The sequence below is a fragment of the Amblyomma maculatum genome, chromosome 9 (genome assembly GCF_055883805.1).
Source record: "Amblyomma maculatum isolate TAMU_Amacu chromosome 9, ASM5588380v1, whole genome shotgun sequence".
NCBI lineage: Eukaryota > Metazoa > Arthropoda > Arachnida > Ixodida > Ixodidae > Amblyomma > Amblyomma maculatum.
The window spans coordinates 119,838,339-119,865,193 of NC_139352.1; the positions used below are offsets into that span (position 1 = coordinate 119,838,339).

General features: G+C 46.6%; 1 protein-coding gene, 1 long non-coding RNA gene and 1 pseudogene across 2 annotated transcripts; 1 reads left to right on the top strand and 2 right to left on the bottom strand.

Moving 5' to 3' along the window:
* Positions 1-16,741: 16,741 nt before the first annotated feature.
* On the bottom strand, positions 16,742-20,682 carry LOC146180242 (uncharacterized; annotated as a pseudogene).
* Positions 20,683-20,955: 273 nt separating this feature from the next.
* Positions 20,956-21,596, bottom strand: LOC146180243 (uncharacterized). The gene has a single exon (XM_084580358.1). It carries the CDS (start codon positions 21,594-21,596, stop codon positions 20,985-20,987), a length of 612 nt encoding a protein of 203 aa, XP_084436484.1. The 3' UTR covers positions 20,956-20,984.
* Positions 21,597-23,781: 2,185 nt separating this feature from the next.
* On the top strand, positions 23,782-24,705 carry LOC146180244 (uncharacterized). Its single transcript, XR_014700966.1, has 3 exons — positions 23,782-24,183; positions 24,254-24,323; positions 24,395-24,705. It is a non-coding gene; the product is annotated as an uncharacterized LOC146180244 (long non-coding RNA).
* Positions 24,706-26,855: the final 2,150 nt, after the last annotated feature.

Below are 26,855 nucleotides of genomic sequence, written 5' to 3' on the forward strand. Positions count from 1 at the left end.
ATGCTATCATATTTCTCCCTGGTGGTCTATTACATTTGTACTACTATCTTCTAGATTCCTTCACTAAATTTTGTAGAATTCTTTTTCGTTTTTTTTTTTTCATACTTTTCCCCATAGAGATCAGAACTGGATAAATGGGAACTACACAGCAACAACAATTATTGTGGTGAACGGTTGACCCATGAGATGCCTGTGACTAAAAACTGTTTGCAGTCAGCCTCTAAGGAAGTAATGGCATTGCGAGCTAGTCCCCAAACGGAATAATGCCTGCAGCATTATCAGTCCTTCCTGGTTTAGAATGTTTGCATTCCTTAGACGACTTTCATTAGTGACTGCTTTGTGGTTTGAAAAGTCAGGGAGCCTTTACTTGAGCTGCTACGGGACCGAATCAACAGTGCTTTCCTGCTTTGGGGGCCCTTATAATCCCCACCACTCCATCCCGCCTCCTGTGGCCATGTTTGTGACTTGGCGCGTTTTGAAATTTCCTACAGTAAGCACATGGCATGTTTACCCTAAGAATCATCGTACTAAACATCGCCTTAGCATATACTTTCCTGCAGGACACACAGGCAGATGGAACCTCTCTATAGTGAGCTATTCCAGGAAGCGACAGGACACACAACATCCTCCCTCAAAAATCTGAACGCGCATTTGTGAAAAACTTTTCGAGCAGTATTTATATTCTGGCCTTATTCGACCGAGCAGCACGATTGGCTGTGTGCGAGCACATACTAAGTAGAGACGGTCTTTTTCATAAAGTGTTCTCAAATTCTTGCTGTAAATATGCTGCAAATAATCTAATAATTCTGTCAATTCATCCAGCGAGATGAATTTAGGCTCGCCTAGGGCAGTTTTCTATACAGAAACAGCGATATATAAGCTGACTTAAAGAAAAGCAAATAATGTTTATTGCTCCAAACGTTGTCATAACAGCGGGCGCTAAATATTTTCAAAATGTTAGCGCCTGTAGAAAATGACATAATTACTTAACTGTACAAAGTTAAAGTTTTAACACGGTGAAATAATCTGTAAGATACATTTACATTTCATACAGGTTGTCCACATTTAGGAAGACAATGGATTTACATTTCGTACATTATTTCCCCTTTCAAAACAGAAGGAAGCCCTTTTGCGTGTATTCCACACCTTTCCTGCTTGCAATTTACAAAAAAAAGAATACATAGTTTTGATGCACAATAAGTTCGCAATTTACAGAATTTTTTTACATTTAAATTTGCCGAAGGGATAGCCGCGCGGGGAGCCGGCCCCCCGTGCGACTCCTTCTTTCCGTACATGCACTTTCCTTTAAAGTATGTTGAACACGTAAGTCGTGCAATCGCGTCTACTCTTAAGCTGAAGCTTAAGCGTCCCCCTGATATTTTACACGAACAATACAAGTTTATACAGAGAAGAAAACATAGGTTTTAAATATTTCACAGGAATGCAACTTTTAAATAGGGCATGTATTCGTATAACATGTCACATTGTGAAGAAAGGTATTTGCGTTTCTAAAATCGTTTTCAAGCCTTTTCCTGGGAAAGCTTCTGGATGAGATCTTCAACGTTGACCCGACTGAGAATCTCGCGTCTCCACTCTCAACAGCGGCAAATTGCTGACGCGGCAGCCAGTCACAAGCAGTCACACTCTGTTGCCATTGTCCCAGCTTTCACTGCTTCCGCAGTTACGCTCATGTCAATAGAACACAGAACTGAGCTCAAGACAAGTAATGACAAAGGTGAGTCAATTTGCCAGCTGGTACGAGCTGACTCCCAGCTGAGCTTGAACCCGTTCATTCATCTTGGCCACCATCTGGGGCCCGCTGAATTCCAGCAAGTAGGAATCTGGAACAAGTTAACGCCAGTTGAGTGCAATCTGGGATCAGCTGAAATCAACTGAAGTCAGTTAGAACCAGCTAAACCTATTTGGATTTTTTTTTTCATCTATTTGAGCGAGTACAAAGTTTTGTACTTTGAATGGCGAACTATGAGGCTGGCTTTGGGATTGAGCGTGACACGTGACGAACAGATAAAGCATTCGACATCGCAATACATGAGGTATAGTTTTAATCATGGGAAATCAGGAAAAAGATGATTTGACTATTATTCGCACTAATTTAGCCTCGAAATAAGCCATTTTATTTAACCTCCCGGGTGGCTCATAAGGTCGGAGGATCCGGTTGATTTGAGCCGTTTGAACCCTCGATAATCCGGCGCTGCTTCCGCGAGACAACGTTACGTAAATAATGTAGTCCTGCGGGGAACCTTGAATGTGACAATGGCAAGTGGGCCCTGGATAATCTCTTTATCGGGAACTTCTGCGAATTTTTAAGCGAGACCAGTCTACTCTCTTTCTTTCAGCTGTCTCCCTCTTCCCCTTCCCTTTTCACTCTGCCTAATGGCAAACATCTCGAATAAGAAAAAATTTGGATATGCGACCCTGAGATATATTTTTAGTTCCACAAGATCTCAAGAAAGTACACACAGGCATTACAATTAAAAACCAAAGGTATGTGCACAAAATAGCATCTCGCAAGCTTTTGGATTCTCAAGACAGGCAGTTTACACATGCAAGCACTTCAGACGTAACGTGAAATCCTGTGAACAGCCGATCAGCAGTAATACATTTGGTGCATATATTATTGTGTAATATACATTTCCCTTTTTGTGTTACGAACAGCAAAAAAAGATGATTATCATAATGGCAATAACATGCATCCATGGTTTACTGCAGATGTCAGGCTCTGATTGGTGCGTTTTTCTTCTTTGTATATTTACTTCTTGATTGTTTTCATGGTTGAAATTACCTACAAGTACTTGATTCATTTGAAAAGCCCAATACACATATCTTGCTTTCTGAATGCTGAAATAAAGTTGGATCTGAGCAGGTAGTTGCGTTTGTTACTCTCCCTTTAGTGACGGCCTTGTCCCTGTCCATCATTAATATTGATCGTGGCTCGTGTGTACTGTGCCTGAAAACAGCCTTGGGTGCGATGGGACCTTTCTGGAAGCTATCTTGCATTAATGAAATGATTTCCACTGTCTGCTTTCTGATCTGACTGCATCACTCATTGGCTTGGTTCTACGTGAAGTATAATTTTTGCGATTATAGCTCGATGGTAGTAGGCCTTTGTTGTCTGTGCCACGTCTCGTTCTGATTAATCATTATAATATGGGTGTGCCCGAGCATTGTTATTATTTTTCTTGTCTCTCTGGAAAGGGTATAAGCCTATGATAGATATCAAAGGTTGGGTGCTGAGCCGAAAACAAGTGACGATATTCTTGTCCCAGCAGAGCTAATTCCATGACCATCTTCTTTCTATTTTACAATTGGTCCAACAGAGCAAGATGCCACCAAATGAATGGCTTAGAAAGATGGTAAGGCCCATTAAAATACTGAAATGAATTGCACAATTTCATGGCGCAGAATTTAAAAATATGTAGACTCTGAACGGAATTTTCAAATTTGCTAAACATTCTCCCAGTTGCAGTTATACAACTATACAGGTACTTGCACACTTTTATCAGGGCAGGGCCCTTGATCACACTGAGGGAAAGATTAATTCAAATAATGAATTGCAACTTAACAAGATAAATTTTCAAACAAGTTTTCTTGATACCAAACCGTGAAGGTTTGATAGTGTCAACCCTGTACAGCATAATAATTCAGGTGAGATCCTGTCGCACAACCAAATTACTTTTCATTGCCTTGAGCTGCATGAACAAATATGTCTTGAGAATGTTAAATGCTGTTGCTTAGTGTAGCATAAATGGAAATGACTTAGCAAGAACGAACTGTTGAGGAGAACCAAAACCGGGAGGATAAACATTTATTTTCCGGCTTCAAAGACCATTATACTGGTAGCACAGATTCAAGATGCTACAACTGGGGATATGCATATAACAGCTTAATCTTGTTGCTACAGATAGGCAACATTCATTTTTGTTCATGGTCTAGCAAGCAGAAATATGAATAAAATATCCTTTGCCTAGTTGAGTTTCCCTATCTTCAACCACAGTGCAGCATTACTATCAAGCAACACAAACAGCCTAAAATCTCAGAAAAACAATGTTACACGCGCCTAAAATCACTGGAGTGCTTTCAAGTAGTCCACATATATGGTTGTCAAGTAACAATTCATGCAGTTGCGTCAGCATGTACCTAATTAGCAATCTCGGGCTGACCGAAAGCTTAGTAAGCCTCCCAACTCCGGAACACAGCATCTGACAGCGTGCTATATGTGTCCTCTCACAACACTGTACTTCTCTTTCCCTGTTGAACTCACTGGCCTGATTTATAATGTCCCTCTAAATTAAGCTGTCACTGTATACACCCATTGCAAGGACCCCTTTGTATGACAAATTCCACAGAGCTTGTCTGCACATGCAACACTGCACAAGTGTGAAGAGATGAGACTACAGTACAAGGCTGCATGCGTGAAGAAAATAATTGCAATGAATGAGCAAGAGTAGTGCTTTGCCAACTGATCTATCCATTCAATTTGGGATATAAAAGAACCCCACAATATGGTCATCCACACTGCTCAAAGGGGAAATAGCATTGTCTGTTAGTCCGCAAGGTGCAACCATCACTATTATTCTTTCCACATCGCGACCACTCGCATATCATGCCACACTTCTTCTTTTGCGAACTCTTTCATACCTCGTACTATCGTCGGCTGGAATAATCTATCTCCACATATCGCATCAGAAAGGAAGCTTAACAAGTTTCAGGACCTTCGAACCCAAACATCTGTCTAGGATACTCGTTGATTGTGTCACATGCTGTATTCAGCTATTTTGTTATTTGTTTTGTTTCAGCGATTATATTAAGCCTCTAAGGCACTTTCTGCTCTCTTTTCATGTGAATTATAACGTATATTACTGTTTTTTTTTTTCTAATCGTGCTTTGGTCTGTATTTAAGCTTTGCGCATTGGTGCTTACACATTTTTGTTTAGTATTCTTGTTTGTCAGTGCTCCCCCCAATGTAATACCCTCGACTGAGGGCCTTTATGGGATTTTTGTATTAAATAAACCAACAAATAAACAAATGGGCGTATCGCTGCTGCAATACAGCAGCATCCCCCCCCCCCCCCCCTTCGGCTACTTGGGGACTATGCAGTACAGCAGACAGGACAGGTTCTGCCAAGTGTGAAACTGCATGGACTAGTTTCTATCCATTTTTAAGGAAAACAAAGGGGAAACGAAAAGCACAAGCCGCAGTAGTGCTGGCCAATGTTATTTGACGAAGCCGAAAGACCTGGAGAGTGAATGAAAGGAAATGACATGTACAAAAGTGACAAATGACAATGAACACACTACAGAGCAGGCTGGAAGGCATCCACAAAGCTTCACAGGAATTTGTGCATGACCCTGGAAACACATAAAAAGAAATATCGAAACACAAGCGAAAGAAAAAAAAACAGAAGAATACAATTAGGAATTCATATAAAAACCTACACGCATCTAACACCTGACAGAATGACATATCATTCAGCATGAGCTCTACAGGCAAGCAGAATCTGGTGGGGCGATTTAAACCCAGGGCTGTTGAGCTAGGCACAAACTAAAATATTCCAGTGGCAGTGAAGCAAGGGCGCTGTTACGCATTAAAGAAATAGTAACCCAGCCCTAGATGACCAAAAAAAATGGCGCAAGAACACGATCACAGGTAAAGAAGAGTGATTGAAAGGCACTCCTTTCTTCCCTCTTCTTTTCCTGTGATCGTGCTTTTACACCGTTTCACTGGTCAGTATGAACCAACTATCCCTACAGCAAGTACTTCTATAAGCATAAGACGGTCAACACGTGTAGCATCCTAGTGATATGTTGCCATTGCAAGGCAGTTGCTACTTGAGTTACTAAATTGCACACATGAATTAGTTGCAAATGGCTATTACATATGCATACCTCGCCTGGAAGTTATGTAAAACCTCACTGATCCATACATTTACGTCAATGCTTTTGTAGAGACCGACTTCCTTACGAAGGATCCTGCCGTGGTTGCCTAAAGCACAAAATGTGTTTTTTACGATGCACCTGCAGATTGGGTAAAAGGACCCAGAAGTCTCCAGGTGCCTTTAAATACATAAACTCCAGTGAGAATGAGCGGTCGAAAACACAAAGCTACATTAGATTGATTTTAACCATAAGAGGCGGTCAGAAAAAAAAAGCACTGCCAGTATCAGCTGATTAAGGGAATAAGCGTAAATTCAAAATACAACCATAATTTCAAACAGTTCAATGGTGGGCATCGCCAACATTTTTTAATCAGTCTCAAACAGGTCAAGTGATTATAAACAGTCATAAGCCTTTTTCTTTGATCGACAAGGTTACCCAGCAGCTTTCTCATTATATGCAATAATAATATTGACCTAGTAAACTTCTTGCAGTTAAATGCTGCTTTGTTTGCCTCTGCGTCTTATCTAATAGCATTCGTCACTTCTTATACGAGTCACCAAGTACAAAACGTCTGGGTCTGCAAGGCATTTAGCCTCCCATGGCAAGGACTCCTAACATCCGCACACAATCGCTTTCTTCCATTTTCCTTTTATTTGACAGTACACAGTTTCAAGCACAGCTTTATTTCTCAGAGGACTTTTTAATTATCAGGGGAGATTCTTTTTTTATTTGATACCACAAGCTGCAGTTCTGTAATGACTGTTTAGGAGAACTGGACTGTGTGTTTAAATGCCACTGCAACTCTGTTCTTTGAATTGTATTGAGGATCTATGTATTCACTCCACGATGAACTTGATGTATGAACTTGCAGTATATTTTGTAAACAAAGCAAACGACTCGGGTAGACAAGTACACAAGTCATACAAGTATAGTTTTTCACGTTCATAGTCAAGTCAAAATTCCACCCTGTCTGCATGCTGGCCTGAAAACTGTGACATGCCATTACACTTGGTCACTGTTTTACAATTAGCACCTAGCCAGTTTACCTCTGCAAGTGGGAGTCCTTAGCTCATAATGCAAGGCAGTGGGGGCTTAGTATTTAATTCTTGGCTCTAACTGACCTCTACGGCCGTGCGTCATTATTCTGCCATGCAGTGCCGCAAGTTTTCAGTGCTTACTCTAAGCTGAATTCTTATTAAGTATGAAAAACCCTAAACTAAAACTACAACAGATGAATAAAACACTGATTCCGCACAAAACATAAAATATCTACATATTTGTCATTAGAATAGTCATTGCATATCATGCAGTGTTTCGAAAACATTATGAACTCTTCGTCAGCAGCAGCACAGTTGTGCCACACCTCTTGCTTGTTTGTGCTCAGTACAAAGTACAAATATTTCACTGTCTCAATTGGTAACAGTTTTTTTTTTCAGTACATGCCGCAGATGAGTAGCTTGAGCTGTGTTGCATGCTAACTCTGAAGCGCCAGATTTCATTTGCTACTTAAGTGTCTGAAATGACAAAAGCAGTGCACAAACATGAAACCCACAAAGACCAAATAGCATAGGTCAAGAATAGGAAGTGTATGCTGCACTTGACATGAAAGCAGTCGTTATTATAGGCAGTACTGAGCACAGAGATGAAGAAACCGCGGTATTATGTACTGCGGGCATGCAAATTCTCGCTTTTCCAACCCAATTGATTATGAATAGCACAGTCTTGCTGCTGAATTAAATATGAACACTACTGAAACTCAAACTGAATACAAATAAAATAGTTGAGCAGCTGTTTTATATATATTTGAAGAAGTAAACATATTCAACTTTGCAGATAATTTGAACATGCACATTTTGAATTTTTTGCTATGGTCTCCACTTTTGAAGATTTGTTACTGTATTGAACCTCAACACATTTTCTGCATGCAAATACATCCCATATGCAACACGACAGCTGTAGGATGCAGCTGGAATTGAGGATTACGAGGCGCAATGTACGCTACTTAGAGATTGTTACCACCGGGGAGACCCGCACGGTAAATAGTACTTCTGTGCAAGTTGCAAATGGTGCGCATGTTTGTTTATGCTTTGCAGTTTATTTCGTCACAATAAAACAGACTTATTATTTATGCGTTGTAATGTAATGCGGGCAATGCATCTTTGCCGCGAGTGCTATCTCAAAATGAACGTCAGGGGAGATATGAATATCGTGAGCCCTCCATGGATCTTCTTTCCTTTGTACATACCATGATCTTCTTCTTTCATTTGTACAAACCATCGTCATCGTCCCGCGGCTCCGGCTCCGGCATGCGCCTGGGTTCACCATCGGATTAAACGCTTGACACGGCCTACCTTGCCTTGCAGTCACGACCTTGCCTTCTTTCACAAGTGAATGAGGTGACACTCAATCCCCTTGCTGCCTTGTGCCCTGCCTCTCGCTGGAGCTACGTTCCGGTCACCATTTGGCAACAGTCACCATCGTCTAGTCAACCGAGAGCAGTCCCGACCCGGCCGGACCCTATACTTCGGCTGCACCGCCGCCTCCGACATTGCCCACACGACAACGCGACCCGCCGCTGTTCGTTGGCTGTCTAGACGAAGACGTAGATGACTGGCTTGACACCTATGATCGATGCAGTGCCTACAACCGGTGGGATGATGCTTTAAAATTCCTCAACGTTTCTTTCTACTTATTGAGGTCGCCAGGAATTGGTTCATCAACCGCGAGCCCCACACAACTAACTGGCCCACTTTCAAAAAGCAGTTCCGACAGTACTTCGCCGCCCCAGCTGTTCGGACTGAGATCGCCAAGAACAAGCTCGCCACATGGCTTCAAGGTCCAGATGAGTCATATGCGTCTTACATATAGTCCCACCGTGCAGGAACCTGAACGCATACACCATGTCGTAAAATGAATGAATGCTGTGGCTTTTAACACCCTAGCTGCCCAGAAACCTTCAAGTGTTGATTTCATTATTACGACCTGTCAACGTCTCGACCAGCTGCAGTCCTCCCGATTGCAGCCCGGCTTCGCTACTGGCCGGACCTCTGCTGACCTCGACCTACGAGCCCTGATTCGAGCGATAATCCGCAAGGAGCTCCAAGCCATCAACCCTTTCAGCCGGCATGGCTGCGATCATCCTTCTCCGCCTTCTAGTGACGCCGGCCTCCGCAACATCATTAAAGAAGAGTTTGCAGCTATCACCCACCCCGTCGCACCTGACTCTCCTGCATTTCGCCCAGCGCCGACTTACGCTCGCGTCGCAGGATTCCCTCCTCCTTTTGTTCCCCCACTTCGACAAGCACCGCCCTACAACCACATCAATGCCATGGCGACGGCTCCACCTATACCACCCTATTACGCACCTTGGCGCTCCTCTCGACCAATGTGCTACTATTGTGAAATTCGAGGACATATAGCCCGCTTCTGTCGTCGATGCCTTCAGAACGAGCGGCGTGGTTACGACGCCTTCGAAAGTGATATACCTTGATATTGTTACGATGTGGCAAGCCGACGAAAACGGAGAACAGAGAACAGGGAGATAATGTTAGATGACCGTGAGATGACGTTTAATGAAATCTTGGCGGGCCTAGCGCGCCACTGGCATCTTCTTCTTCCTTGTTCGTCCGTAACATGACCCGGTGCCACCGAGCGATCGTCCCGATCGTGGATGAGGAAGTTTACCGATGTTGATGATTCCATGGCATGATGATGGGCATATCTGGATGTTTGAAGGAGAAGAAGAAGAAGGAAGAATAGAACTGCTTGCCGGCACGTTGATTTTCGATGAACCTTTGCCCAGGACACACTCGGGCGACACGTTGCCACGGCTCGATGGCGGAGGCCAAGGCACGCACCGCATGGCATAAGCAAGGAAGAATGTCTTACAATGTAGCGGCGTCCTGGGTCGTGGGGTCTTTGGCCGGCATATCTGGTCATTGGGGTCACATATGATCGTTCGGGCCTCTCCTTGTATCTTGCTATCATGTATGGCGTCTCGGGCCAGCCTCTCCTTCGTCGTGTCTTGTGGTCGGGGCGGGGGGGGGGGGGGGGCGGAGGAACGCAAGGTCTTGCAGCAGGCTGGGGAACAGCCATGCGATGCCTCTTAACCTTCAGCCGGCGGCGCAAGACGTCGCCGGGCGCCGAAGGTCCGTGCCAAGATGAGAGGGTGATGATGAAGTACCCCGCACCTCCAACCAAATGTTCAGTTCAGTCGTTCAGTCGTGTCCGACTCTTCGTGACCCTATGGACCATATCACGCCACGCTTTCCGATCTCTATCTTTCTAACATCACATAACCAAATGGTACGATGCGGCAAGCCGATGAAAACAGGAGAACAAAGCACAGGGAGAGAATGTTGAATGACCATGAGATGACCTTTAATGAAATGATGCCGGGCCTAGCCCGAGCGCTCCTGCCCTCGCCACTGCCCTCTTCTTCCTTGTTCGTCCGTAACAATATTATCAGCGACGACCTATTCCCAGCCCACCTCGCCGATTCGCTGTACCGCCGGTATCCTCCTCTGAACAGAATGGGGCCCATGTATCGACTTCGGCCCCCTTCCCCATACCGTCGCTCTATTTCACCACTTCGACCAGCAACAACTCTCCCTGTCTGTCATTCGGAAAACTAAGTGATGCAGTTTCCGGAGGTGAAACCGCACTTTGCCAACTTACCAAAAATCTTCCTCATCGCCCGTAGAAAATAATTTCCGCTTTAGCTGAAGGGTTACCGGTCGAAGCTTTGGTTGACACAGGTGCTGCAAGTTTTGTTATTCACGCTTATTTATGCCACCGTTTGCGGAAAGTAACGAAAGCATATGATGGGCCTGAACTTCGCGGAGGAAATGACGTCCCTCTGCACCCTTCAGCAATGTGTACAGTTCCAGTGCAGTTTGCTGTGCTTTCACCTTGTGCGCATCTGATGATTTTTGGGTGACATTTTTTGTCAACCGCTTCAGCCTTGATTTCTTGTGGCGACCGTGTCATCCATACGACAGAGAGTGATTTTTCATCTGACTTTTCTGGACATCATTCCTTCTTTGCCGCAGCTGATACTCTATTGCCGCCGCAGTCGTTTCTGAACACATCACCCACGGGGATTTACTCATCGCCCCATCTCATCGTCATCTTGCGCGTGGACTCGGTTTCCCATCAAGTCCAGAAGTGCAATATGCCGGGCTAGTTGGTACTGCATAATGAAATAAAACAGCGCAAGGAACGGGAAGAAACACGAAGGAATGGAAACAAAGACACGGGCGCTGGCTAACAACTGAAAATTTATTCCGATGCAGGACACATGTATAAGTTACAAAGAGGGGGGTGTAGCCAAGGCAATCCTGCACAATCACCGGAACAGTGTAGTGACGCCCAAGAGTAAAAACTATACAAAGGTGAAAGGCAGAAAAGACTAAAAGCGATAAAATCCACGATGTAAGAGGCTTTTTTTTTCTTTCAAAATATATACACTTTACCTTTCAATATATACCTCCGGGAGTACTTCATCAAATTCTTGCCGTCTTCTCCTCAGTACTAACGTAAACACACCAAAGACGGCGAAAACAGATGCCGCTGGCGCCTACATTGGGCGATTGCATCGCCGGCCACTTAATCGTTCTAGTAATGGTCAATTCATACTCTTTGTGTTGTATATGCAGGGGCTCGAGATCTCTACAGCTATGGCACAAATTAATATGATTGCCGACGAGAGCCACCGGGAAGAAGAAAAAGTTCCCTAAACCAGCGCCGCAGCCTCCATATGCAGTTTCGACCTTTGAGGCATCGCGCGAGCCGGGCGCGCCAATCAGAGCGCTGGAGTCATCCGTCTCCGTCGCATGCACCAAAAGCGACCGTATAGCAGCGCCTCCCGTACCCGAACGCATCCGCCAGTTAGCGGACGGCAGAGGCGCACAGCGCCTCTGAAAACGACCGCACAACAGCCTTAACCACTGCACCACCACGAAGGGGCTGCCCCTCTTAATTATCTCTACGGCTATTACGTCTCGTAACATTTTTAACTGCATCTCTTCAACTGTTTTTCCCCGTTGGCTTTGCATTTATGAACAACTTGAAAGTTTGTAACATAGACATGGTTGACATTAATGTCAGCGGATGCCGCCACAATCTTTAAGTACTCAAATTCAAACCAATTAGAACAGGCATTTTTTAAATACATTTTTAGGGCCCTATAAAATGCTTCTCACCTGGTAATATATAGAGTTCCGAATTTCGGTCACCTAATAGGAGGCGGATAAACTATTTCTGTCGACAGGAAGCAGTAAAATAATGTGGCAATATAGCAATGTGGCAATACCCAGCACCTCCACCAAGTGTAAGGTGTTTATTGGGGTACCAAGACCGTAAGCAACGTCCGCAAACCAAAGCGACGGGGGTAGCGTTCGCATCAACAGTGCAGTGCCAACAAGGCTCCGGCTCCACTTCGTCTACCTCTTCGGGTTGGCGCGCGAGCTGATGGCGATCGGGATTACTACATACTTAACATCCTACTGCCCCTTGCTACGCTGACTTTCCTTGGAATCCAGTTCGTCACACTTAGTGTCCATCGGTTACCTTGACTTCGCATTACATTTCCTGCATCCCGTTCATTATTTCTGGAGCAGCCACGCAGCGAGACTCGATTACGAGTTATATCATGCCTGATCATTGACGCACATGCTTCAGGTGAAAGCCTGCGGGACCATTTTTGAGCATGCTCGAAATTGAGTAATAGTAACTCTGCGTCCTAAAAAAAATTGTTCGAATAAAGAATTTTGTTCGTTAGACGCAAGACGGGGTTATGGTCGGATATTTAGAAGAATCCCTCAAGGTGGAGTAGATTCCTTAATAAGGGAGTTGAGATCTACCTAAGAGTAGCCTTATGGATACAAAGGGAAGCTGCACAGCATCCAACCAACACCAATCCAACTTCGAGTTACCGACCAATTCGATCTCGCCAGACCGTTCTGCTGATAACCCTTGTTACCTCAATTGGTAGAGCGACTGCCCCGGAAGGGCGGTGGTCCAGCGTTCAATCCCCGGACCATGAATTTTGTTTTTAACTGCGAAGCTTCTGAGAAGGCTGTATAGCTTTCTTTGTAGCCGTATGGCGGCGCTTGGGTGTGTGTCAGTGGGTAATTACTCGCTTATTAGGATGGGGTTATGTGCAGAGCTGAATTTTGTGCCGAACATGCCCACAATCAAAACTACAGACGACGCGGTACCGGGTGATATGGGCTGGCCATCTTCTGAAGCGCGGAAAGCTCGGAGTAAAATGCGATATGAAAAACGCCTGAGGAAAATGGCAAGTAACCGGTTGGGAGCTAAAGTATTTAAATACCTTTATCTAAAGGGTTTCAACACCACCTGGGTGGCGCAGTGGTTACGGCGCTAGATTACTGTGCCCAAGGTTGCGGGATCGAATCCTGGCCTCTGCGGCAGCTTTTCAATGGAGGCGAAAAGCAAGGCGTCCCTGTGCTATGCGATGTCAGTGCACGTTAAAGAACCCCAGGTGGTCGAAATTTCCGGATTCCTCCACTACGGCGTCTATCATAGCCCGAGTCGCTTTGGGACATCAAATACCACTAAACAAGCAAAAAAGCGTCAAAATGAAGGAAAGGAACTAACTCTTCAGTATGCAAGGCACAAGAACGGAGAAATAAAGAGCAAGCATACTGCAACCAGCGAACAAAACGGAACACAAGAAGGAGTACACAGGACAGCGCTGGACTAACAACTGAAGTTTTGTTGGCGAGTGGTAAACCCAGGAAGCCAAACGACACATGCGTATCAGGCGTTACACCCGCCCACGTGATGAGACCCCTTTACACGCTCAACCAACAGCCCCCCCCTCCCCCCCCAACCAAAATGCATCGACACAGGGAAACTTCTTTTTACTTTTTCCGCCTACACGCGTACACCATACACCTACACGCGTACACCTGTGTCAGCCTCGGCGCGCTTACCACCTGCCGAGCCCGTTTCCTGTCCTACTGCGTCAGGAACAACCTGTGCCCTCCTGAGGTCGCCGCAAGCGTTGGGATCCTGGAACCCTCAACAGGTCATTGGAAGAGGATTTGCAAAATCCTGAAATCTGAATGGTGGAGGCAAGTGAGATTTTTAGAGGACAGGTTACACGTGTTGTGCAATGAAAGATAAGTAGGCTTGAAGGGGTCACGACATCTACGGGAACAGCGTCAGAAACAGCGTCGTTTGGCGGGTCAGCTTACCAAGTGGACACCGACTCCCTAAAAAGGAAAAGAAAAGACCGGAGACCACCTGTGGAAAAGATACAGTCATATACCTTAACAGTGCCGAGGTTCCAAGGGACATCGACACCCTTCAGCAGAACGGACCTAAATTTGGCATCCCTCCTCGGGTTTCGACTCAAGAGCTGTTGGCGTGTGCCTGGAGAATTGCTGACAAGACTCCCACAGAAGAAAAGTCAAGATGCCTTTCTGAGGAGGTTGACTGCATCTTGAGGTTTGAGCCTGTGTCTCATAGGGGCGGGAGACAGTTGGAAAAAGTGGTTAAACACTTTTTTGACAACGACCTTAGCCTGCTCCAATCTGATAAGGAAGGTAGATTTGTTGTACTACTTAAAGGTGTGTTTGATCAGAAAGAGCTATCCAGCTACTCATGGACTTCAACCTCCCAAGGTTGGAGAAGGCAGGAAATAAGGCGGAGCGGGATAGGCTGGAGGTATTTTTCTCGGTCAAAACCCACAAGGTTGCTTCTCCGTTTCGGGCCATCGTTACAGAGAATGGTTTGGTTTGGTTTGTGGGGTTTAACGTCCCAAAGCAACTAAGGCTATGAGAGACGCCGTAGTGGAGGACTCCGGAAATTTAGACCACCTGGGTTTCTTTAACGTGCACTCGCAGCACACGGGCGCCTTGCTCTTCACCTCCATCGAAAAGCTGCCGCCAACCCGGGATTCGATCCCGCAACCTTGGGAGCAGTAGTCGAGCGCCGTAACCACTGCGCCACCCCGGCGGGGTACGTGTTACAGAGAATGGTTCTTGGCAGAAGTTCGTTGGTCAATTTTTGCAGCGCCAGTTGAACGTGCTCGCCTTGGATGACCCTTATGTCGTGTGCAACTATACCGGTGTTATAGATGGCCTCAACGATGGTCCGGCTGGTGCTATCTCGGCGTTTTCTGTCGACGTAGAGGACCTTTTTTATTCTATACCTCATGGTGAACTGTTTGGTACAGTGCGCGAGCTCATAGAAGAGCAGGAGCCATTCCTTTCCAGAACGCGAGTGGACTGAATGTGGACTCTTTCGTCGAACTTTTGGGGTTCTATTTGTCGCCCACCATTGTAGACTTCCAGGGGAAGAAATTTGTGCAAAAGAATGGCATTTGCATTGGTTCTAGTGTAGCTCCGGTTTTGTACCAAATGTTTTTAGCTACGTTTGACAACGCTTTTCGAGGCAGACTAACAGACAAGCGCGTTCTTCGTGTGTTTAGGTACGTCGACGATTTTCTAATCATCCTGGAGCTGGCACCTGGTGACTCGCTCCAAACTACTGTCAGTGATGTGTTGATGTAGTAAAGACAGCGCGAACACGCGCTGCAACACGAACGCTTGTCAGTAGTGAACAACAACGTTTATTGCCCAGAGCCGAGATTTTAAACCTCTCGTGCTGAGAGGGTTACAGAAGAGGGAGAGAAGCGTGAGCAACAGGAACGCAGTCACGCGCGGCTGTCTTTGGCACAGGAATGCAGGCACGCGGCTTCCTTCGGCACAACCCAAAAAATACAACATTTCTCCTCCCTTAAAACTGAAACCGCTGTACCCGTTTTCTTATTCTTATGGATCGTCTGAGCGTGGGCTGCACGGGTGCAGTCAATTCAGACGGAACCAGTGGGCGCTCCGTTGTTGCTGCAGATGGTACTTTACTCTGGTCGGCTGCTGACGCTTGAGAGCTTTGTTCTTGCTCCGATTCAGTGGTCCTGCATGTATGCACTGGTGGCAGATCCGCACTGATCGCCTTGTCAGGACCGCCTTCCAACTGCGCGCTTGCAGTGGCCTCTACAGACGCAGTCCCTGGCATAAACTCTTGACGACGGCGGACTTGGTCGACGTGGCGCTGCACTACTCCGGTTGACGTGTTTACTGTTATCATTATCGCCCCCGACGTGGTCTGTACACTCCCAGGCACCCATCTTTGGCCGGCGGCGTAGTTCCGCACGTATACGCTGCTGCCTGGCGTGATGGTCCAGTCGTGAGCGTCCGCCAACGAGTCCGCATCTCTGTGTGGCAGACATGTGTCTAGCCGGGAACGTAGCTGATAACCGAGAAGCATCTCGGAAGGTGACCTTCCTTCTCTTTGGAGGGTCCGCCTGTAGTTGAATAACAAACGCATGAGGTTGTCTTCCAGCTGTCCGTATCCCATTTTCCGCAACCCGTCCTTCACGGTCCGCACCGCTCTTTCTGCTGCTCCGTTAGACTGGGGGTGGAAAGGCGCAGTGCGCAGGTGCACGATATTGTTTCTCGATACGAAAGTGGCGAATTCCTGACTTGTGATTTGTGTGCCATTATCGGACACGATTGTGCGTGGCACGCCAAACCGGCAAAACATGCTACTGGGGCATCGGATTGTACTAGCGGTATTCGCCTGCTGCAAGGGTACTGCTTCAATCCACTTCGTGTGGGCATCAACCACTATCAGTATCATCTTGCCGCCTAACGGCCCTGCAAAATCGATGTGAATACGAGACCACCGGTCCGCGGTCTCGCAGGGTTCGCGTGCAGTTACGGCACTGCGCAGACAAGTTTTGAATGTCCCTGTCCAGGCCTGGCCACCAAAACAATGAACGCGCGACTGATTTCATTGCCGAGGAGCCCTAATGGGTTTCATGTAGCAGCTGCAACATTCGTTCCTGCGCTTTCCGCGGTATCACCACTCTGTTGCCCCAGTAGATCAGACGGTGAGCCAACGATAGCTCCAGCTTACGATCAAAAAACGGCAACAAATCTCTCGCCATTCCTTTAGTCGTTTTAGGCCATCCATGCAAAATGTAGCGTGTGACACTGGCTAACCTCGGGTCTTTGGCCGTCAACTCTTGCAATTCGCGCGTCGTCACTATACCTTCTTCCAGGGATTCCAATGAAAGGACATACTCCGGCGGCTCACCCTCGGTCCCCGGTTCCGTAGTCGGCGCTGGTAGCCTGCTGAGGCATCTGTTGTCAGCAGCTGTTTCCCTGGCACGTACTGTAACTTAGCGTAACTTACTGTAGAATAGTGCCCACCGTTGAATTCGCGCGGCAGCCATCGGCGGCGTCTGACGGTCGGGCCTGAGCAGTCCCAGCAGTGGTAGTACGTGAGCATACCAAGGAACGAACGCAGCTCGCTCACGTTACTTGGGCGCGGGGTTTGCATATAGGCGTCTACGTTTTTTTCGATAGGGTGTAGGCCTTGCCGATCTATACGATGCCCAAGGTAAGTCACTGAAGTCTGCCGGAACTTGCATTTGTCGGCCCTAAGCTTGACACCATGCTCCCGGAATCGTTCCAACACATTCTTGGGCCGCGTTCCGTTGTCTCATTTGCCTTTGGACACTAACACATCAAGGTAGGCTTGGACGCCTGGTAGCCCATTGACTACAGCGTCCATCTTTCTTTGAAATATAGCTGGGGCAGAAGCTATTCCAAACGGAAGTCTGTTGTAACGAAAAAGTCCGCGATGCGTGTTAATGACACACAGTCCGCGTGACGCTTCGTCAAAGGGCACTTGATTGTACGCGTCCTTCAAATCCAAGGTGCTGAAGTATTCACCTCCATTTAAGTTCGCGAATATGTCCTCGACCACTGGAAGTGGGGAATGCACACTGGAAGTGGGTATCACAAGCCGGGTTAAGCGTGACTTTAAGGTCTCCGCATATTCTTACGGTGCCATCTTTTTTCAGGACAACTACGATGGGCGTAGCCCATTCTGAATGTTGCACGGGTGATAAGACACCAAGGGACAATAACCGATCAATTTCACGAGAGAACTTATCACGGAGGGCGTAAGGAAGTGATCTGGCCTTACAGAACTTCGGCGTCGCAGTCTCCTTGAGCTTTAGGCTGGCTGGCGGTCCCTTGATGAGCCCCTGGTCTGTCGAAAAGACATCTTTATACTCAACGAGCAGTCTGTTCACCATGTGGTCGCTTGGCGCGTTTCTTGTTGTCGAATCCGGCGCAATGAGCAAGGTAGATATACAATGGTAGCGAAGGCTCCATAGACGCCCATTGGTCCAAAAAATGGCGGCTCATGGGCACCGCGATATTGGGGGGCAACTACGTATGAGTGACGTTGAATGACGTCACGCATACGTATGTTTTTAGCGCGAATTTTAAAGTGGTCTTTTTATAGAACCCGCATTTTCAAGCCGGTATCTCATGAAGGTTGCCTTTCAGTGCGCACAAACCTTTGCCAGTCAAATGTGCTCGAGTGCTAGTTATGGCCTTGCTAATGTGCAATTCGGAACCCAATGAAAGTGACTGGCAAAGAAGGCAGCATAGAAAGGCAGCAACACTTTCAGACGCTGGCTTACCTTGGCTGGCTAAAATGCAATCATGCATGATTCGTAGTGGAAACCTTGGTGGAAATACTGGTGCTAGTACTTTTGAGTACAAGGTATGATGCACAAAGCACAGGCTCAAGTGCACAGTTTGCAATACAGTGTACGGCAAGTATGGTTTTCATATTCATGGTTGATTACAGCAACCAAACAAATACAGTGATAAAGCACACCAACAAAAAATACGCGTCACAGGCAGCTCAAGCAGTGGTTTCTTTAAGCTGACTATTCATCTCAATGGTCACAGTGCGGATAGAAAAAAGCCCTGCAGTTCCACGAACGTTGCCAGGTAGGAAATTGAAAAGCATAGAAGATAGTGCTAGGACAGCTTCAACTGAGGCAAACATGACATGACATAAGTAGGCGCATCAACATGGGTCGCAGCCTTTTTGACGACAGATACGCAGACGGTTCGAAGTGCTTGGAACAAACCCACAAGTCTCGCAGCTGCCATGGTGTCTTCTACTCCAGGCTGACGTTGTGGCAGAACTGCACCCACGCTCGGCACCGGGACGTGATGCAACGTGCATGTTATTCACAATTGCGTCGTCAGGAATACTGCATACTCCAAACGCCAATGCGTCATTATTCCTGTAAATGCTAACTGCAGTACAATATACTTCCATTATATCTGAACTATGGTAGTAAATGCTCGCCCCAAACTCTCAGCGCCTAAGAGTGCGGTTACGTACGCTCGTCCTCATGCCATGCGGGTAGCTATACTTTTCTATGGTTAAGATTGACGAGAATGAAGTGCGTTTAAAGTTACCCTAACGGTCATGCATATGCAGAATAGCAATAACAAGACAGGCAGTAACTCCTGCTGAGTGAATTCAGTTAAAGCCGCGCATATACACGTGGCTGAATTTCGATACTACCAGTTGAGAGGGTCAAATTGGCTTCGCGGTGTTGGAAAACTAAACAGTGTTGTGCTCAGATTTGTCAGGCAGCACAATTGCTTTTAAATTGGCCTTCCGGTCAGTGGCATGCGCGTGGTTGCTCCTGAGAGCCCGGTATCAAGTTAACGCTGGTGACAGCCGGCTGCATGAAACTCACCATAAATCAGACAAATGGTGGGCCTCTTTCGCACAGCTCAGCACTTAAAGTGTGTGCCCTGTAGTTGTAGTACATAAATATTGCCAAAAACATGAAGCCACGTGCGCACGAACTGGTTACAGAAACAGCAGCGCACAGCCCAACGAAAGCATCCGGAGCATACCTAGAGCAGACGCCTCGTAGCAGACGACACTGACAAGAGCACGCCTGTGAAAATCCAGCGGGAAGCGGTGTAGCTTCACACCGACGGCACTGTCCATGCTGTAGCAGTGTGCCACGGTGCATCGTTTCTTCACACGCCGCAAGCTCATCTTGAAATAAAGCACTAAGCGCTTCAAAAGAACAGCGCGAAGCGTGCAAGGACGGAAAAAGACTTCGCACTGGCCGCACCTCGAAGGAAACGAAAAAAAAACCGAGAAAACTGCCGCAGTGGTGCGGCGGGGTGCAAATTTTACAAAACGGTGACAGAGAAGCGACGCGCAAGGGCGACGAAAACTTCGCAAAAGGGGCATTTCGAGACTGGCGATAAGAAACCGCTTCGTGAGCTCCCGCGGCCACTGTGGCCGGGTGCCGAAACAAGGCCTGCAAAGTCAAGCTGCAAATGCACCGCACTCTCATCAACAGGGGGCGCAACAAGAACGTTGCAAAAAGTATAAAAATGCGGCGTAATGTTTTGCTGAAATAGTTTACCTATTTTATAAAACGTGGCATTAAAATATTTATTTCTTTATGTTGTTTTATAGCGTTTTTATTTGTGCTTTTGAATTTCATTATCTAAGTGCTTCGCCCCCCCCCCCCCCCCCCCAAAATGGCTGTGCTGCTGTCGCGCTAGACCGTTTTTGGGCTCAGCCTTCGCCACCATTTTACATCCGCCTTGCAGTGAGTTCTGTCATCGGAACGCCCGTCCTGCCAAGTGCTGCAATCAGATCGCGACCGCACAGGCTCGGTCCTGAACAGTCAAGCACAATAAGTGGACAGGTTACCGACACGTTTTTGTATCGCACCGGAAGTTCGAGTTCGCCAAGCACCGGCAGTTGTCCCGCGTAACATGACAACTTCACATGTGGCGTTTTCAAGCGTGGCCACTGCGTTCGGTGTCGGTCATAAACGTTCCGTGATATGACGCACACCGGGGATCCTGTGTCCACTTCCATTTCCAGATCTATTTCCCCCCACCGAAATGTGCGGCGAAACGGTGGTTCCAACCCGTTTTTTTTTTTTTCGAAATTAACGCCCAGACGTGTGCCTCATCCGTGCTCTCGTTGCCAGACTGTCAGTGCCTTGACACTCGTAGTTCGCCTAGCAGCATTTCCATCTGTTCTGGCCTTGTAGCATTTCTTTGCCAAATGACTGCGTTGCCTGCAGCGGAAACATCGTGCGTTAGCCCAGCGGCAGGCGTTATCACTGTGTGTCGCGCTTCCTTGGCGCTTCCACATCGTCCGCACTCTTCCACTGAGCCGCTGTATGATTATCTCGCGATGAAGAGCGATGACTGGCTTGCATTCTTAGCATGGCGGAAGTACATATACCTTGTTCTTAGCACAGTTGGTTGTTCTGCATTATTATCGTTTGCATCGTTCTCTGCTGTTTCTGCTGCTACTGCCAGCGTTTCAGCCTCCTCCAGCGTCAAGTCTTTCTTCGCCAGTAGTAACTGCTTGCGTAGGTTAGTTGAGCGTACACCGCAAACAATTCTATCCCTCAGCATCCGGTCTAGCGCAGTCCCAAAATTGCAGCCGTCTGCTATGCGCCGTATTTCGACCAGAAATGCCTGCATTGCCTCACCCTCTTTTTGACAACGGGTAAAAAATTTATAGCTCTCCGCTATCTCGTGACGCTTCGGGTCGTAGTAGCTGTTTAAAGCTGCGACTGCTTCGTCATAAGTGAGGGAATTCGGCATCCGAGGTGCAATTCGTCCCGCCAACACTTGAACAGTCTGCGTGCTGAGTGCTGCCACAAGCAAGGCTCGCTGCCGTCTTGGGTCGGTAATAGCATTGGCTTCAAAATAGGCTTCAGCCCTTGCAAGGTACGCTTTCCACTTATCTGATGCGTCGTCGAAAGTCGGGAGCTGCAGGCTGGTCATAGCTCTCGTCGGTGCTTCACGTTGCGGCAGGCTGTCGGCTTCAACTTTTACCGCGCGGGTAATTTTCGAACTCGTCGCCACTGTAGTAAAGCCAGCGCGAACACGCGCTGCAACACGAGCGCTGGTCGGCAGTGAACAACAACGTTTATTGCCCAGAGCCGAGATTTTAAACCTCTCGTGCTGAGAGGGTTACAGAAAAGGGAGAGAAGCGTGAGCGACAGGAACGCAGTCACGCGGCTGCCTTCGGCACAACCCAAGAAATACAACAGTTGAATGTCTTTCATGCGTGTGGTGGAGCTCTTAATTTTACCCATGAACTGCCGAGTGACAATTCTATTCGTTTTTTAGACTTAAATCTGCTGGAGCTATTCACCCAGAAGTAAGAAGGCGCTTTTGCCTTATGCCTCATCTAAGTTAGTCAAACGAGGTATAGCCAGACTTTGCTTGAGCAATGCCCTGCAGAAAAGCTGCCCTCATGTGATGAATGATAGTTTTCGTGAATAGGTACTTCGTCTAAGTGACGCAGACTATCCGGCTGACATTCTGCGTGCAGTTGCCGAGTCCGTGCTGCAAAAAAGAAAATGGGGGGGTTTCGGAATATGCTAGGCTTGAAAAGAAGAAAGTCGCGGTAGTGCTTTATTTGCATGGCATCTCACATAATCTCAAGAAAGTGGCACAACGGCACGGCGTGACTGTGGTATTCTCTGCACCCACTAAGCTTTCTGGTCTGTTCTCGAGAATTGCGAAAGGCAGAGAAAGAAAAGCTACCAACAGCTGCACTGTCAAGCATCTGAACAAGTTTGTCGGGTGTTCAACACGTGTCGTGGACCAGATAACCCTCTCTTGCGGCCGGATTTACACCGACCAGACCGGTAGATGTGTGAATGACCGGGCACGCGAACACAATAATTCCTTGAAAAGTGTGTCAGACCCAAATAACCTTCCGCGTCACTTTAGACAAGATTTCCATACTAGGAAAAGGAAAGAGGAAAGGGAAATACTGGAAGCCTTTCACATTAGGTTGCAAGGCAGTGATAAGTGCGTTAGCGCTCCATCTCAGTTCCTTACGGATAAAGAATATAGGTTGATAAAAAACAGTGTATGCGTGTAGGCGGAAAAAGTAAAAAGAAGTTTCCCTGTGTCGATGCATTTTGGTTGGGGGGGGGGGGGGGAGGATGTTGGTTAAAACTTCAGTTGTTAGTCCAGCGCTGTCCTGTGTACTCCTTCTTGTGTTCCGTTTCGTTCGCTGGTTGCAGTATGCTTGATTCAAACCAACTAGCCCGCATGGCCACCCTGTTGCAAATAAACAGCGTTGAACAACAGGTAAAAAAACACTCGCTAAAGATTGGATAAATTCTATGAAAAAGAAATAGAGTGCAGAAACATTTTGATTCTGAAAAAGGCAGATCAGGAAGGAATCTTTCTTTGATGACTCAAGAGGCATTGCTCTACTTTTTGAAGCTAGATATCAGTGCCCTAAGCACGCAGCTACAAAAGATATCTAACAATGAAGATAGCATATGTTCAATGTGTCATAAATCTCTAGAAAGGACTGACCGTCTTATACGCGAATGTGATGGCATCCATATGTCGACTTAGGCAGAGTAACTCTCAATAAGGCCATCAGCTTAAAGACACCAGTAGTCGGGTGAATGAACCTGCGGTGCAAGTTCGCAAAAAAAATCCTGCATTTTTGGTGGCTGACAATGCTGATAATCAGAAAAACGACAAGGATACTAGGGGTAGAAATAAAAATTAACTGGTGACTGAATCGTTCAGATTCATAACAACCTTTAAGATATAAAAAAGCCGAGCATGGTGGAAACTGTCCCGATCCGTTTCAAAAGAGACGCTCCTATATAGTTACATAAAATGGAGAGTTGAGCTAGTTGGTACATTTTTTAAGGAATAACAGCGCGGAAACGAAGGACAAGGAAGAAGATATCACCTGCGCTTCTTCCTTGTCCTTCTTGTACATAGTCCGTACATCGAATACCCGATTTTTTATTTTGTGTGTGTGTAATTATTTTCTTGCGCTATGAGTGTTTTTGAGTTATATTTTGATTAGTGGGCCAGTAGCACTCCCAAAATAATTTTTATGGAATAAAACCGTTTCATTCTTAGGGTATTGATCACTGTCTACTCTGCTTGTCACATGCAACTGAACGTTGTGCAAGAGGCGCTCATAGCCTGACACAAGCTGTCGTGGTCTGGTTATCAGTCTGCAACATTGTCCAGCCTAAACGACATCTGGGCGAGCCTGTGGCGCGCAGTGACCATGGGCGCCGCGCTGCATCTAAGGCCTCGACGAGCACTGCCTCGGACAGCTGGGCTGAGAGGCGACGCAGCCCGCGCTGCGCTGTTGGGAAGCCGCAGGTCGTCGTCATCGGATGAAGGGAGGCCAAGTAAAGAGATACCGTTGACGTCACACGTGACGTCACAATTCTCGATGCCCGTGCCGATCACAGCGCCGATGTAATCAACCTCCTCCGCCCACTTGTGTTCCTGGCTGCTCTGCTGATTGGCGGAGCTGGTGGACGCTGTGGTTCCAACGGACGCCCTTTGGCGGGCAGGTGCTCCTGCGACGGTAAGACGAACTTCACACAATGCTGATTTGGGAATTGTGTTACAGCTTATCAATTTATTTATGCTTATAGCCGTGCTCCAAAAACGCAAGCTTCTGAAAGACGAATGTAAACAATATCCATCGGTACCTGCGCCCTTCAAGTAAGTATGGCGCCCTATTGCCTAAATTCACCTACGATAAGATCTGATGTGAACGGCTGCCATTTCTTCAGGGAGCGTCCATTAGCAGTTGAACTGAACGAAGAACAAAAGCGCTTGGAAAGACCTTCCTGATCTAAGATCGTGCTGCCTCTCATCCCCGCAACAAGTATTTAAGATCTCTTCTATTTAAGATCATTCATCATTTAGCCTGGTGCTGACGATAGGGTGCAGCAGAGATCATCAGATGTTCAAAAATAAAGCTGTTTTCCACAACACTTTCTTTCCCTCTCTCATTCTGTAGCTTTCGTAGGAGCTCAGCATTTCAAATGAGCTAGAGGATGTGTCCCGCAGCTGGCGACATTCCACAAGAAATGAGTGAACGAATGCCTGTATTTTTTCTTTTTCGGAATGAATGGTGCATTCACCACAGTGAATCACTCCCCAAAAGTAGTGTCAATCGCGAAGCGCAAACAAACCTAAGCATTGAAACGTTTCCCTTTACAAAGCGAGTAGTGGGGAAGGCACTGAAACAAACGAGATGCTGCGTAGACTGCTCGCATTCTGTTGCTAGCCACAAATTGCAGGTGTCAAATGTGCCGCTCACAGGCGCGAAAGAAGAACAAGGGCCGATTAAGCGTTGTTAGACAAATCTGAATTAGATGAGCTATGACAAATCGGTTTTCAATTGCGTTTCGGTTTCGGGCCGCTGCTACTAAGTCGTAATCTACCACACCATGTAAAAGACAACCCGACCTAAATGTCACGTAGTCCCAAATGAAGGCACTGGCGTTGCATTTGAATGAAACTCCTTATTGGGCTGAGTTGCGCCCGCAAAAGACCTAAGCAATCGGCGACGATGATAGCAACAATCGTGCTCGGTGGTCGTTGAACAGAGAATGCCCGTCGCACACGTAAACGCTAAATTTAAAGACGGCAAAGAAACATCGAGATAAAGCCGCAAACGGTAAACAGTACAATCTGGAACAGTGCAAAAGCACACGCGAGTGGTCGGAATCTTCGAGACACATCTCGACGCAACTTATGCAATAAAAAGCTGATAAATCTGCGTCTCGCGATAACGAGCATGCACAAACAAAGAATACAAAATTGATGAATGGAAGGAATGAACAGCTCAAACGGACGGGACGTGTAGGAAGGCGATACAGACATATCCTGTCCTAGCCAACTTCAAAAAAATGAAATCAATGAAACCATCGAAAGTGCAGGAGCAGGCAATGCAGCTTCGTGAACGCGCTGGCCTATCAAGACTAGCCTCTTCTGTCAAGACATCCAAGGCATCCAGCCTTGCCATCTTCTTCATTGCCAAGTCATTGTCTCCGAACGAGGGACTTGGCAGCGCGAGGCAGCGGTGTTCCTGCAGAAGTGCCTGTCGCATCTGGACGTTGAAGACACTTTCCTTATCAGAGAGCCTGAAGCTGGGCTAACGCTCCACCTATTCAAGCTACAAGATGTTTTTCAAGAACATTTTGTAGCTCACTCAGAGACAACCTTTAGAGACATACGGAGTTCTTCAGACTTCTTATAGTCGTGTATATCTTATTTACAAAAGTGCTAGTTTAATCTATACGCCGGCTTGAAATATGTGCAAGAAGAAATCTTGTAGATACTAAAAGGTTATACTATAAGAATTCTAAAAATGCTTTGGTGAAAGAGCACTGTGAGTAGTGATGTGATTATGTGCATAAGACATTCCAAGCCGGCATGTAGGCCACATCTCGCAGTAGTTATGAATCGACAGTTCGAACTTTGTCGATTCATGATTACTGCGAGATGTGGCCGGCTTGGAATGTCTTATGAACATACTCACATTACTACTCACAGTGCTCTTTCAGACATTCAGTTCTCATCATCATCATCATCATCATCAGCCTGATTATACCCACTGCAAGGCGAAGGCCTCTCCCATATTTCTCCACTTAACCCGGTTCTGTGCTAGCTGCATCCACTTGACCCCTGCGAACTTAATCTCATCCGCCCACCTAACTTTCTGCCGCCCCCTGCTACGCTTTCCTTCCCTTGGAATCCAGTTTGTTACCCTCAGCGACCATCGGTTATCCTCTCTTCGCACTACATGTCCTGCCCATGTCTATTTCTTCTTCTTAATTTCCACTAGAATGTCGGTAACTTGAGTTATTTCTCTGACACACTCTGCACGTTTTCTATCTCTTAATGTTACCCCTACCATTTTTCGTTCCATAGCCCTCTGGGTTGTCCTCAACTTAAGTACAACTCTCTTGGTTAGCCTCCACGTTTCAGCCCCATAGGTGAGTACAGGTAAGATGCAACTGTTTTATACTTTCCTCTTTAGCGATACCGGTAAGCTGCTAGGCATAATCTGCGAGTGCTTGCCAAATGCGCTCTATTACCCGATTCAGTTTTGATGGAAGCTAAACTTTGGTGCACAATTTAGATCATTATTTCTCACACACTTCAACTCTTGTCTAGTTAAGGAGAACAGTACGTTTTTTATTACAAAGCATGCCACATTTCACGGTGAACAGCCATCAGTTA